Source organism: Ostrea edulis, chromosome 4, assembly GCF_947568905.1.
Source record: "Ostrea edulis chromosome 4, xbOstEdul1.1, whole genome shotgun sequence".
Classification (NCBI taxonomy): Eukaryota; Metazoa; Mollusca; class Bivalvia; order Ostreida; family Ostreidae; genus Ostrea; species Ostrea edulis.
The window spans coordinates 26,890,275-26,905,099 of NC_079167.1; the positions used below are offsets into that span (position 1 = coordinate 26,890,275).

Here is a 14,825-nt window from a genome sequence, read left to right on the forward strand (position 1 = left end):
GTGTTTGATTGCATTTATTTTATCGTACACTCCTTTATTTGTGTAAAGCAACAAGTAAATGACAATTGCAATAAACTGTGCATGTATGTATTGCGCAAAATTTTGTTGAAATTTCTCTCTCGACATGTTCCTGCATGACTTAATAATCCATCAAGATGAATTCTCATATATAAATCAATGTGTATATTTCTTGTATAAAAACATTTCTTCTCGAAAATATATAGGCTTCATTTCTTTTAAAGACGATACAAACGTAAGTATATCGATTGCTGCTTTCTTATATAACTGATATCCATGTAGAACAAATCAGTTTTATAACGAATTCGTTGTATTTGAATTATGAATTCGCTATAAATGTATAGCGAATTACGCTTATAGCGAATTTTTATAGATGGTCCTCAGAAATTCGCTATATCAGAGTTTTACTGTATATGGTGCTGCAAAAACATCCTATATCAAAGCCCTCGATGCAGTTCACCATCACTGTGCACAGGACCTTACAGAACCTCACTTGTAGATAGTTTATATGTTGAGGCCAACAAACTACCCCTCGATCTACGTAGAATAAAACTTACATTACAATATATTGTTAAATTAAAAGCTAACTTTGACAATCCTGCATTTAACTGCGTTTTCCATCCGCAGTTTGAACATTTATATGACAAAAACAAGAAGTGCATAAAATCAATCGGTCTACGAGTTAAAAAACATATACGCGATTCTAAATTACCATTGGACATCGTAAAACCATCATCGCCTTCTGAAATACCACCAAGGAAACTACTAAAACCCAAAGTAGACACATCACTTTATGAATATAAAAAATCTAAAACAAATCCCGCCATTTTCAAGCAAAAATTATCCCAAATAAAACAATCCAAACATTCTACAACTGATATCTATACAGATAGTTCAAAAGACCAAAATAAAGTCGCTGCTGCTGCAGTAATCACAAACGATGTTTTCTCTGTACGACTTCCAATTGAAGCAACACTTTATACCGCCGAAGCAAAGGCTATTCAGCTTGCGTTTGAAATACATACAAACTTCTAATGACAAACATTTTACTATATTCTCAGACTCCCTATCATGTCTTCAGTCAATAAACAACATGATTATTGATCATCCATATATTTTAGATATCTTACACCGGTACTACTTTTCACTAAACAAGGTAAAATAGTTGAGTTCTGTTGGATCCTAAGTCACATTGGTATCCATGGCAACACCAAAGCGGACAAAAATGCACTTCAAGGTGATATTGTACACTTCAAAATTTCATACACTGATTTTAAATATTTCATAAAACTATATGTAAATTATGTTTGGCAAATCTATTGGGATTTCTGTGACACAAGTAAACTTTATTCTATTCAAAACAAAGTAAACAAATCGTGTAACATCGTAATGAAACGTCAAGGCGAAGTGATTATTTCAAGAATACGCATTGGACATTCAAAATTGACACATTCTTACTTAACAGAGAACCTCAGCCTGAATGCATATCTTGTGACTGTACATTAACTATACATCACATTCGTTTAGAATGTAGTGATTTTACGTCCATACGAAATAGACTTTTTTAATAGTGTGCAATCAATGAAAGAACTTTTTACAAATATCGACAGTCATTATATTATACAATATGTACAAGAATGCGACTTTTACGGAAAATTTTGAAAACTTTTATTTATAATACAACTGTTTATATACACGAATTGTTTTTAACCTGTTTATATACATATATTTTTAACTTTTATGTCCCGTGTCAAGGATCACAGCTCCCTTGGTACGAAAAAGATCGTTTCCCTGATGTTCGAAAAAGAGTAGGCTCACTGGAGGCCGTCAGGGAAACTCAAACACTCACAACCAAACATAATTGAATTAGTTAACCGCCGTAAAATGGCTGAAATATTGCTAAAACGGCGTAAAACCCCAATCAATCAATCACAGAATCTGCAGTTCTTGGTGGTCCATCAGGATGTTCTTCTTGGTATGGAAATATATGCATGCCCAGGGTGGGGTCAAACTTAGTATACAGTGTTTATGTGTAAAACACTTAAATAACATTTTCTTTAATGCTATTGATACTACATGTGTATTGAAAGTAAATAGATATTTAGAAAGAACAGGTAGTCATCATTGTAATTATTCACTTATGAGGGCATTGAAGTTGTAAGAACACATCTTGTTTTATACTTTTGCTGAATGTTGAAATTTAGCTTAGATATTCAGAACAGGAATTTTTTTTCTAGATTTCATAGCCCTTGGTAGTAGTGATAATTTTTCACTAGTACTCAGGTGACCGATAAGGCCTGTGGGCCTCTTGTTTCCGCGGTGTGATAAATTTGGCTTATTTTAGCGGTTAGAAAGCTTTCCGCCAAACTTTTCCTCGCCAAATATGCACCTAATTGCGACTTCAGTATTTGCAAGAGGTAACTCTTCCTTGTCCGCCAAAATTTATTCTGCTACAGTTACTCGCATACTTTTAAGCCAGCAAATCGCCAAATTTTAGACCCGCGGAAAAAAACTGCTATACGGTGTTAGGGGTTATATAAAGAAGCCATAGCTATAGCTCTGGGTCAATTTTGTCCCAGGAAATACTGTTGTCTTTTGGCTTTGTTAAAATCGAAACCAACGGTCGTATTTTCTCCAACCTCATCCACCAGCAATTCGGCTGGCACCGAGTTTGACATTTGCCATATATTTGATAAAGCTGTGAGCTTGATCAATATGTGCTGACAAATATATACTCATATATATTTTTAAAAATGCGTCTAGCCAAGTATCAATTTTTAACGTATTTGCAGATTTTAATGTAAGCCGACAGTTCATAAATAGAAGTTTATTTTTCTGTGTTTCAATATCTGTTTGCTTATTCAAAAGTGTATGTAGTTCCATAAACTCCTCTTTCATGATGTTTTTTTGTTTAACTGATTGAATAACATGCATACTTAGATCATCATGCACACTGGTTATGTTCTGAAGTGATGAACATGGAGGAAAAAATGTGTCCAAACAAACTATTTAATCCGAATCAGAAAAATTTGATACTTATGTATTTTCTGTACTATATGAGACTTTGCTACATGTCCCTTAAGACGACAATGCGTTAAGGCTTTGAGGAATATTTGTTGATTTCTGGTAGGTTTTTTTTCGCTACTGAGGAGACAACTTTCTCCAGTTCTGACACGGTTTTCGATTCATTGTTTGTCCCAGGATCCGTTTCTTGAGGTGGCTCTGTGTTCTTTTCCCTCCGATACCTTTTGTTCACGCCTGGGAATCTGGCCCTCCCTGCGAATTTGCGTTTACCCTTCGATGCCCCCCCCCCCCCCTTTGTCAATGGAAATGCGACTTTTGTCGAGGTTGCATATTGTTGAAATAGTAGAATATAAATGTTTTGAATTCTGATGTAGAAAAACAAAATAAACATAATAAAGCCGTTGTTGAGACTAAACAATTGGCGATATAGTTCTAAATGTATGTTTACATTTTGAAATGACATGTTACATGTATACACATCAATTCTATTGATTTATAAGTACGTCTATCTGTGCCTAATCTAAGGCGCGGAATTTAGACGCAACATTAACCATTGCTATAATAATTGGACTTATTTTGTAAAAGAAATAAATCTTAATATAACTATTATAAGAATTTACACTTGTCTTCATCATTTATACTAATTATTTTGCTTGACCGGTTTTGGCCTCAGGCTGCCGTCATCAGAACTGTTTTTTATAATCTATTATTATATAAATGTACAGAGCCTGTTGAATACCAAAGGCATCCGCCTTGTAAAAAAAAATTCAGAACGTCTATCTGGGTCGTTCAGGCATGTTTTCTTAGATATCCATTATGCATCAAATCACAGCAAAATCTGGACTCTTATCTTTTTTTGCAAACAAATTACCCTTTTTATCATTCTGGGATAAATCACAAAAGATTCCTATAAAATAATTGAGAGCTTGTATAACTCTTTTGATGGTGAAATCATACTTCATAAGAAGTGTTTTAACGAGCCATTAATAAAAATTTAGTGTAATGAGCTACCTTAACTTTATAAAGACATCAATTCCTGAAGTATCTATATTCATTAAAAGGGGAGAAGAGATAACTGGATAATCAAAACCTCGGGAGGGGCGTAGTCCCATCGTCGGTTAACCACCCGTGCTTCTCATCGATTCTCTCCGGAGTGGTCAGAGCAAAACCGTGGTTTGCGACGATCGCATAGTCCCGGAAGCTAAGGAATTGTTAAAGTTTTTATTATTGAAAAGTACCTTTTAAACGGACAAATTTCATGGGAATTCAGCTGATCGGAGTCGTCCAATAGATTGATTGCGGTTTTACGCCGTTTTGGAAATATTTCAGCCATTTTATGGCAATTAACTAATTGAAATTGTTTGGTTACGAGTTTGAGTTTCCCTGATGGCCCCCAGTGAGCCTACTCTTCGAAAATCAGGGAAACGACCTTTTGCGTGCCAAGGGGGTTGTGATTCTTGAAACGGGACACCCTTTAACGACACATCCGGCGGACATAACAGTTAAAAACACAGATGATTTCGTTTATATGAATAGTTGTTTTATAAAAGAAATCAACTTTTTCTCTAAAAATCATATTTTACTCAGCTTCAGCGAAAGTAGAAAATGTGAAGATAAAGAACAGTAACGAATCGCACAAGGAATATAAAATTAATAATAACTCCTGTAAAGAAAACAAAATTAAGAGTATGGAAAACACGGACCCCTGGACACACCAGAGACGGGACCAAAGGCCCATGAGGATACTACATGTACATGTATATTTGGTGGGATCTGTATCTGTTTATTACACCTCGCGTATTATTTGAGCCTTGGCAATGAAATTTCACCTGAAGATCCTACATGGTTTAAGAATGCTACTTATATATTGGTGGGTTTTATAATGTCAGAAAGTCAAATGTCACTGGGTCACACGTGGTAATAAGTTTTCTTGCGGATGATATCGTAAGTCTGTTCCGAGTTTCTGTGACTTGAGAATATTTAACATGAAAAGGTTAATGTATCTGGCTCATTTGGAAAGAAAACATTTGCAGAAAAATGTAGCAAATAAAACTTAGCTAAGTAATTTCATGTGAAAAGGTTTGTATCACAAGAGGATGCCCTCTTTTACTTTTCAGATCCAAAATTCACGGAAGCCAGATCACGTGTTACTTAACAAGGAGTCTCCGTATAGAGTTTCCCATTTAAAAAGTAAACATTAAATATAATTTGAAGCATAAGACACTGATTTTTTTCAGGCTGAATAAAATGAATGTTTACATAGTGACTGCATAGAATGTACACCTCAGTCTGTTTGATACTTAAATGATCATTATAAGAAGGGTTATGATTAAGCCAAGAGTTTGTCCAAATTTCACATATTTTCGTTAATCATTATTTACCGGTCGCGGTAGGTCAGTGTTAGACTGCCATGACTGCGTCAAACCTAAGTAGGTATTTTACAAACGCTCGGCATTTAAAAGCGAGAATCGCAGGTCTTTCGGATACGTCCTTAAAAACGGATGTCGCGACTGGTGTTGGCACGATGTTACGTTAAAGAACCCACACTGCTACGGTCCTGGGCGCTAGACATACATTGTAGGTATAAAGATTTGGTAATTCACCTACAGCGTGTGACGTTTCAATATGAGTGAACCTTTCTTGACGGGACGTACATGTAAAACAACCGACCAACCATCCTTCATCATTATTTTAATCTTCTTTAAATCATGGTTTCTTTATGAGTAAATTATTGTAAAACATCCCATCTTTGTCTTTGTTGAATGGAGAGGACTAAACTAGGTTATGCTCGTTCCACAATCCCATTTATTTACAAAGAAAAGAATAACACTTTAAATGACCGTAAATATGAGGTCTGTCAAAACCGCAACGATTTAGAAATGAGTGCATCTCTTTAGTAGTATTCTTCTACAGGTGTTGTGAAATAACTTTCCAGTCATCGCCCTTACGTCAGAGTGGTTTAGGTGTAGCAAGTGATTAATACGGCTGTTTTGATTGATTTTTAATTTAACAACGAGATATTTGTTTCCATGTGAGAGAAAGACGGCACAAACAAATTTCTACATCGCACAATTTTTTCTACCATTCTTTTTCAGATAATGAAGTAAAAATAATAACGCATCGAACGTTTTGCTGCATATCAAAATAGTATGTGTACGCCAGACTGCCTGTTAATCACATCAATAATGGCTTCATATATCAAAATAGTATGTGTACGCCTGACTGCCTGTTAATCACATCAATAATGGCTTCATATGTTGAAATAGTTTGATGGTAAATATGCAAAAATATATATATATATATATATATTGTGTACGGTTTCTTAGTTACGACAGTTTCTTTATTGCAAGACCGATGTACATTATCTTATTTTGAACACAATTTTAAAACAAACCTGTGATTTTCGTCAGCATAATCTTTCAATGTGGAAAATCGCCCTTTTATTAATTTGAGCAGTCAAATAAAATTATCTCAAGCTTACAAATATTCATAATTATGATAATTACGAGCAAGATCGATATTAGCTGTAAACCATAAGTTATTATTCATTTAACGCACTTTCCGATAGAACGGTACCACCCCTAGCAAATCAGTAATTTGTGATCACTCTGTAGTAAACAGACAGGGAAAGAGAACCCGCAAAGGGGAATCGAACGCTATTAATTTTCAATTTAGGTCTAATGTTTAGATATGGTTGCAGTTGCGTCATATAGGTCCCGACCTACGGATGCAGTAAATTGGGTATACACTAAAGTCTGTATTACACATAATGATGTAGTCCAACCAACAAATAACTGATAGTCATCAAACTAGATATCCAGATCGATGATGATGACTTTGGACTAAATACATGTAGTTATCAAACTTTACAGGCAATGTGAATGTCATAAATCGTTTTCAAATGGTTATTTTTATTTACCATGTTTTATTTAACCGGAGGGAGGGGTCAAATTGGTGGAGTTTTATATATATGTTTTTCAAACATGCCTTGGTTTTGTTTTGGTTAACATTCCTCATTTTAATGACATTCAAAACAATGCTACTTTTTATTTGGTACTTTTCCGTATGATTATAGTATGTTCCCAGTGAGTAATGAACTGTATATTGATTGATTCACCAAACATGTTGGCATACAATCGTGTTTCACAATATGAGATATATAATGTTAATAAACAAAGTACTAACAATTCATATACGACTGTAAATATATTAATCTATATGTACATGTGAAGTCAATCTATATGAGCGATTGAATATTGTTTAACGTTCCTCTCAAGAATATTTCACTCACATGGAGATGTCACCACTGCCGGTGAAGGGCTGCAAAATTTAGGCCCATGCTCGTCGCTTAAGGCCATTGAACAGGGAGGGATTTTTATCGTGCCACACCTGCTGTGACACGGGACCTCGGTTTTGGCGGTCTTCTCCGAAGGACCGCCCCATTTAGTAGCCTCTTACGACAAGCAAGTGGGTACTGGGGACCTATTCTAACCCGGATCCCCACGGGATTTAAACTATATGTATGCAATTTAGTAAATTGTTGCATATAACATTATGTATGCAATTTAGTGTTGCATATAACATTAGTACAAGTATGTGAAATTATAGCACGCTACTTATATTGCGCAATTCAGAATATACATTTAAAAAATTCAAGTGTGACTTAGGTACCCCCTCCATATGATAAGTATATCATTTGCAACGAAAACTCAATCCATTTTTGTCGGTGTGACAGCCAGGTTAAGATATCCATTGCCCGTACGATGAAATCTACTAATATTACATTCTATACAGACAAATGAAAACAACTGCTATTTACTGGGCGCGCATTGAAAAATACAGCATGTTATATAATTAGTAAAATGAAAAGGGTGTCTAGCTCTAGCTCTGGTAAGTGTTTTTGTTTAGACATTTGAAAATTCTTACTTTAAAGCTATTTTTAATGTCGTGACGTCCAGTGAAAGCAACTGATTGGCGAAATTGAGGTGAAGGTACAATACGTAATGCACGGTTTCACTTGTCAGAACACATTCTGCCAAGACTATTTCACTAAACACGTCACAATAAACACGCCGCAAAATGGGAGGAGACATGTTATTTTAATTGACGTCTGGATTAATTCTTAACAGATGCTCTGTTTAAAAAACTGGCATAATTATTACAATCTTTAAAAATGAAACACTTTCTGTCTCTTCTCTTTTGTACGGTGGCAGTGCCTCTTTTCGTGTTGGGTTATCAAAGTTATTTGGACCTCATACCAGTTGACAAAGTTCCGTATGTGTGTAAAACGTTTGGTAGTGCTGGTACTAATGACTACCATTATTACAATATAACGGAAGTGGGACACGAGTTTTGCGGATATTTCTCATTCGACAGAAACATCTTCGGTCAAGTAAGTCATAATTTTCTCTGGTTGACCAACACTGCTTCAAAATACGATTGTCCTCTAAATTTCTTCTGGGGACAGTCTGTTGACCTTTCACCTAATTCACGACATTAACATACCTTCCTGTTACTTTGTATAATATGAATTTCTATGCACGGATATATGTAGGGTTTTTTTTTTGCCGAAAACACGTCCACTCGTGCATGAAAATAACATGTTGCACTTGAACCCAGTTTCAGATATTTCGACTGGCCATCTATTGGAATTACTTTCAAATTATACGATGCATATTTAGATTCCTGGTATATATATATATATATATATATCTTGACGTTGGTAGCATTAGCTATAATTTCCTCTCATTCCCAAGACAAGACTATTATACTTTTTTTTTTAAATCAACAAATTAGTAGAAATACCCCATTTCGATTTGTACTAACCTACACATAACCATGCGGTTCATATAACAAGTATTGTACTGATTTATGTATATTGATTTTTTGTAAAATTATTTAGGACTTTTCATTCTCCTATTCCTGGAGCAATATATGTCATATGGACACTGACGGCGATGGACGATCGAACGGAGTCGAATTAGGAGATGCAAACTGCACATGGACTCCCTGCAGCGAAACTAACACCAACTGTGCAAAACTGACTGCAGTCAGTCACCCAGGTACATTTAACTTGTCAAAGTTGATTTAATTTCTTAAACACCTTATTTTTATTTTGGTTTGTATTCCCACTATCAAAAGTAATTCAGATGACGAAATTTTTTAAACATGTTTCACACATATGTATTTTACGTACATTAACAGGGTATTATGAAGAGGAGGAAACTGTTAACGGTGTCACAGAATATGTTGGAGATTGTCTACTGGTGTGTTAAGATTTTAAACAGGTCAACACCACGACTGATTCATCTTCAAGAAGTCCATTGTATTTTTGTTTCACTTTTATCTACAAATATTGTTTTCAATAAATTTTTGTTATTGGTGAGAATGTTATTGTTTGTTTTAATTTTACCTCTTCCGCGAACCTAACAATTTACGTATACAAGATGTGGATTGAAGGCCGTAAAAAGTCTTGCCGCCGTTTTGGTTTGATTTTCCTTCTCCATTAAAAGTGAACAATCTCACAAAGAATACATAATTAAAAGTAGGGCAAAACACGGACCCCTGGACATGCCAGAAGTGGAATCAGGTGCCTAGGAGCATGCATCCCCCTTTTTTCCGGTCACACCCGCCGTGAGCCAGATGAACGGTCGGTTGTATTCTCGAGAATTTTTCAATCATATGGAGACGTCACCATAGCCTGTGGAGGGCAGCAAAATTTTGGCATTTGCTCGGTGCCCATGACCCTTCAGCAGAGAGGGATCTTTAACGTGCCACAACTGCTGTGACACGGGGCCTTGGTTTTTGTGGTTTCATCGGAAGGACCTCCCCATTTAGTCGCCTCTTACGACAAACAAGGTATAATGAAGACCTCTTCTGTAGAACAAGTATCCGCACAGAGCTGATGATAAACGGAGTTTTCGTGATTAACATTCATGAAGACTCTGCGAGGTCAGTCGCAATACTTTGTTTATACCCTATTAGCTGTAAACTTTTAAAACGTTTGAAACACGCCAGGCAGCAATCGACATAATGGCAGGTTATATTTGCCAATAAGATCATGGATTTGAAGATCGAACGTGAAAGTGAATATGTCTTCTCCATTTCTTTCTTTACATAGTTGTTGCACCTGCTCACAGGCTCCGAAAACGTCTTAATATTACTGTCCTGTATTAAAGAGAAAGGCTTGTAAATCCTATTACAAGGTAGCCATTTTTGGCGATTACAAACTTAATTAAATTGAATACAACTCTCACTAACTGTCTTATAAATTATATATAAGTAGTCCAAATACTTCCCGAGACATTCAAGAATCGATTTTAAAAATGACCTTTTATTCTACTTGAAATTGGCTTGTATACCGTAACCACCTCGTTATTTCACGTGTACACAGTCGATACTTGCAATGCCAAATGAATCATATAACCTTCATCTAATGCACTATGACCAGAAAAACCTCACCTCCACTCAAAATTACACCTATCAAATAATTCCATTGAAGGAAATTAACAGGGTTTTTTAACAATACTTAGCAACCGACTCAATCAAGAGCTTGTTTTGCATATGATCAGTTTTTTAAATCGAGGCAGGCATATGACAAACAAGTTGATGTTACAAGGGTTTCAACAGTTTCGTTTAAAGTAAGCATTTCGCACATTCTATGGTCGATATAATGATATAGTTTGCCGGTGTTGTAGAGTAAGACCCCCCCCCCCCCCCCCCCCCCGGAAGCCTGGCTCTAGAGTGAGTCTTCCCCCTGGGGGAAGGCTCACTCTAGAGTCAGACTTCCCGTGGGAAGACATACTCTATCGCTAGTTGTAGAGTCAGACTTCCCCCATAGCAGGACTTCCCCCTTCATTTATTCCTGGTAAACTGCTATCACTATGATTGTTTAGATACCAAGACCTTTTTCAGCAGGGCATTAAATGATTTTGCTTGAGGAGGTACTCTACATCGTCATAATGGCTGACTTCCTTTTAAAACATGGACGAAAATATAAATATCAGCAATGTTTGTCTAATCATTTAAAGAATTCTCACCTAGCTGAGTAGGTTAGCACGTCGACTGCAATAAAAGGGGGGAAAGCACGTCGACTGCTGAACTGTAGATCGTGTGTTCAAGTCTAGCATGGGTTTTAATTTTTTCTCAGATTGCTTTCTACTAAAACTGCATTTTTTTAACTAAATAAAGTAAATTTGAAAGTTTACAATTTCAAAATATTGTACACATCGTACACTTTTCATCCATATCAAATTTCTCTGGTGTAGCATACCTCCTTAAGTCGTTATCTAAACTCAAGAGAAGAAAATGGTGAATAAAACACATTGGAATTGATAAATCATTTTGTTGGACCCATATACCTTGAACTTTGACCTATGCCTTGGTTAGTTTTAGAAGTTTGAAAAATGAAATGAGGGAATTTCGAATTTTTGTTTCTTCTAATCTGCGTACAAATATCGGTTATGATTTTAAACTTGTACAACTTCAGGTAGGTAGATATGTAGGTAGGTAGGTAATTCCCTGTCCGATAAACTAAAATTTATTTCATAGTTTGCGCAGGAGGGGATGAAAGCGGGGGTGTCCCTCTAGAGCGAGACTTCAAGAGGGTGTTATGGCTCTAGAGTGAGTCTTCCCCCTGGGGGTAAGGTTTATTCTAAAGCAAGTCTGCTTGGGGGAAGGCTCACTCTAGAACCAGACTACCGGGGGAAGGCTCACTCTAGAGCCAGACTTATTGGGGGAAGTCTGGCTCTATAACACCGGTACAACCTATCTTTAGGTTAAATGCTGTCCGACGTGTTTTATACCGATTGTTAGGCCGTTCTTGGCACACTGGTTTTGACTACGGATTACTCCGTTTACCTGATAAAGACTAGGGCTCAGGCCTGGTGTGACCAGTCGATAGGAGATGCTTGCTCCACCTGGTTCTGTTTCTGGTACGTCCAGTGGTCCGTGTTTGCGTAAATCTTTATTTTGTATTCTGTATATTAAGAATTAATTACTCCTATGGATACGTCACCATTGCCGGTAAAGGGTTGCAAATTTTAAGCCTATGCCCGGCGCTTACGGCTTTTGAGGAGAGAGTTATCTTTATCGTACCACACCTGCTGTGGCATGGGACCTCGGTTTTTGCGGTCTCATCCGAAGGACCTCCCCATTTAGTCGCCCCTTACGACAAACAAGGGATAATGAAGACCTCTTCTGTAGAACAAGTATCCACTCAGAGCTGATGATAAACGGATCAGTTTTCGTGATTGATATATTCATGGAGACTTCGAGGTCAGTGGCATTCCTTTGTTTTTATCCTATTAGCTGTAAACTTTTTAAGACCTCCCGCGTAGTATATAGTTGAAGTTCGAACATTTAAATACAAAGGAAAGACTACAACGCCTATCGTGGTACTTTCTGCTGGTTTGAAGGTCATAGCCTAGACCTAGGACTTTTTCTTGCAATGCCGGGCGCTTTGCGAAGAGAACAGTCGCTACTTATGTCAACGACGGGTTTGACGCGACCGTCAATATCAGGAACTGAACCTTGGACACTTAGTTGCAAAGTGGATGTCCTAATAACTACGCCGCAATATGATTTGTTGTAGATACCGGTAGTTTTCAAATGAATTTCAGATATAAAACATTTATTTCTTTAAAAAAGACTTAAGTTCATGAGTAATCATTGTTGGACATAACAGTACTGTACATCTGGTGATTAACCGCGTTAATATTCACAAGTATAGATTGGAAAGCACAATAACTGAAAGGAGGATTATGGCTAAGTGATTATGATATAGTACAATAATTATTCATCCAGTTTGGTTCCTACGGCATTTTTTGTAACGATTTCCAAGTTGAGGCACTGTATCAATGTTTACAACACGTTGCAGTATGTACTGAACTTTCTCTTACGCATTCATAATTTTGTCGATACGAAGAGTATTTTAACTTATTGACACTGATTTAAGGTTTTTTTTAACACTCCTATTGAATGTGCTAAACAATCAAGAATAAAAACAATTGCATGTGGTGGTTATGTTGTGAAATCTGTCCTTTTGATATTCTTCTTCCCTCAATAGTGATTGAAGTGGTTCTGACCTGTCTGCTCTGGCAGTTACGTTCTTACAATGACAATGTCACTATGAATAGAATCTACATGTCGTCAGCAGTAAGTTATATTGTGCATAAATATACTTTTAGCGGGGGTAAGTTCTATGAAATAGGACTGGAAGTAAATGAATGCGGTCTCTTTCATTAACAATTTCGACAAGTGTTCGGTAAATTTATTGAAAGAGACATTACAGCTCATTTTCCATATTTTAATAAAGTGCTTTTAAAAACATGTATTAATAAAATGATAAAAATCATATCGATACTGACAATTTTGAACAATTGAATGCATCAATTTGCTCTAAACTGCGCTTTGAAGATCATCCGGAATTCAAAGGTTTCTTCATGCTGACTCGGACTTTTGAATGGTTATTTACATCACGTGGTTTTGAATGACAGCGAAGGTGTTGTGTAAGAAATTATCTAAATTCCCCTTCCACACTCACCTTTCAAGTATAAAATTATTCCCTGCTCATTATAATAAGTAAATAATTATATAAATCATTATAAATTTATTTCAACAGAAACCCTCCCATATTCCTATTGACCGATGTTTTACAACTAGTTAACACGAGTCGTGTTCAGATAAAAATAACACTTACTTTTAAAGCAGTGTCTTCGCGGCTAGTCCCAGTGGCAGATTTAGGGGGCCAGGATCCCCTTCCCTTTTTTCCCCACAAATTGTGAGTGAAACTCCAAACTTTGCACCCAGAATGGCCGATTACATTGGCTGATATTGGACTTTCACATCCCCCTTCGGAAATCCTAGATCCGCCACTGAATTACAATCGTTTCTCCTAGCTCTTTGTTTTCCAACGGTCATACTGATCCCAAGGTCAATTTTATTTCACGTATGAGTTTTATCTCATTTTATTTTTACCTCTTTTCTCACACAGAATCTTTCAAAATTCTGGATCTATCCACTACACTTTCTCTCACTGGACGACATGCTACTTTGTTTACTGTCTGTGCGCATGCGTCTGAAGACCGAAGGAGGAGACTCGATATTTTTTGTATAGGCCATCAAAAAGTATTAATTTTTATGTTAAAACAAGAATTTTTAACTTTAGATAAGTGTTATTTTCGCAAAGTTCATACATTCAACAATGCAACAAAAATTGAGAAAGCCCTGAGGAAATTGTCATTTCATGATTTTTGCGCAGAATGAGCTGTAGTGTCTCTTGAAGTATACGCCAAGAAAAGCAAATTTAAAAACAAAATAACGTCAGACATGGTTTTTATCTATTTCACTCAAAGATGGAAGCCAACTAAGCCCAGTTCTTGGCCCGAGGCCGAGGGCTACAAATTGTATGAATTTATTTTGTGTAGTAGTTTCTCATTCCGGTATTGCTTTCTATAATCAGTTCGGTTGATGTTCTGGGTTTTCACTTTCACTGTTGCATAATGTTCCAGATCCCCACTTTGGCAATAGAACAGTCTTGACTTTAACGACTTATGTAAAGGCTTCTGTGCTAAATATCACACTACATACATGTTGTTTGATTGTGCGATGTCTAATTGTCTTGGAGAGGAATTTGGTTGGTTGGTTGTGTACTGGGACAGTCGAGAATGTTTCACTGATATGGAGACGCCACCATTGCCGGTGAAGGGCTGCAAATTTTAGGCATATGCTCGGCGCTGATGGCTTTTGAGCAGGGAGGGACCTTTATCGAGCCACATTTGCAG

General features: G+C 36.5%; 1 protein-coding gene across 1 annotated transcript; it reads left to right on the forward strand.

The window, feature by feature from the left end:
- The first annotated feature begins 8,057 nt into the window (after nucleotides 1-8,057).
- On the forward strand, nucleotides 8,058-9,430 carry LOC125670325 (uncharacterized). Its single transcript, XM_048905419.2, has 3 exons — nucleotides 8,058-8,434; nucleotides 8,945-9,104; nucleotides 9,247-9,430. Exons 1-3 carry the CDS (start codon nucleotides 8,216-8,218, stop codon nucleotides 9,315-9,317), a joined length of 450 nt encoding a protein of 149 aa, XP_048761376.2. The 5' UTR covers nucleotides 8,058-8,215; the 3' UTR covers nucleotides 9,318-9,430.
- Nucleotides 9,431-14,825: the final 5,395 nt, after the last annotated feature.

Excerpts from the sequence above, each read along its gene's own strand:
- LOC125670325 (XM_048905419.2), top strand. The coding sequence starts at position 8,216 with ATGAAACACTTTCTGTCTCTTCTCTTTTGTACGGTGGCAGTGCCTCTT. Across the intron at positions 8,435-8,944 it reads ACAGAAACATCTTCGGTCAA|GACTTTTCATTCTCCTATTC; the intron begins GTAAGTCATAAT and ends AAAATTATTTAG. Across the intron at positions 9,105-9,246 it reads GACTGCAGTCAGTCACCCAG|GGTATTATGAAGAGGAGGAA; the intron begins GTACATTTAACT and ends GTACATTAACAG.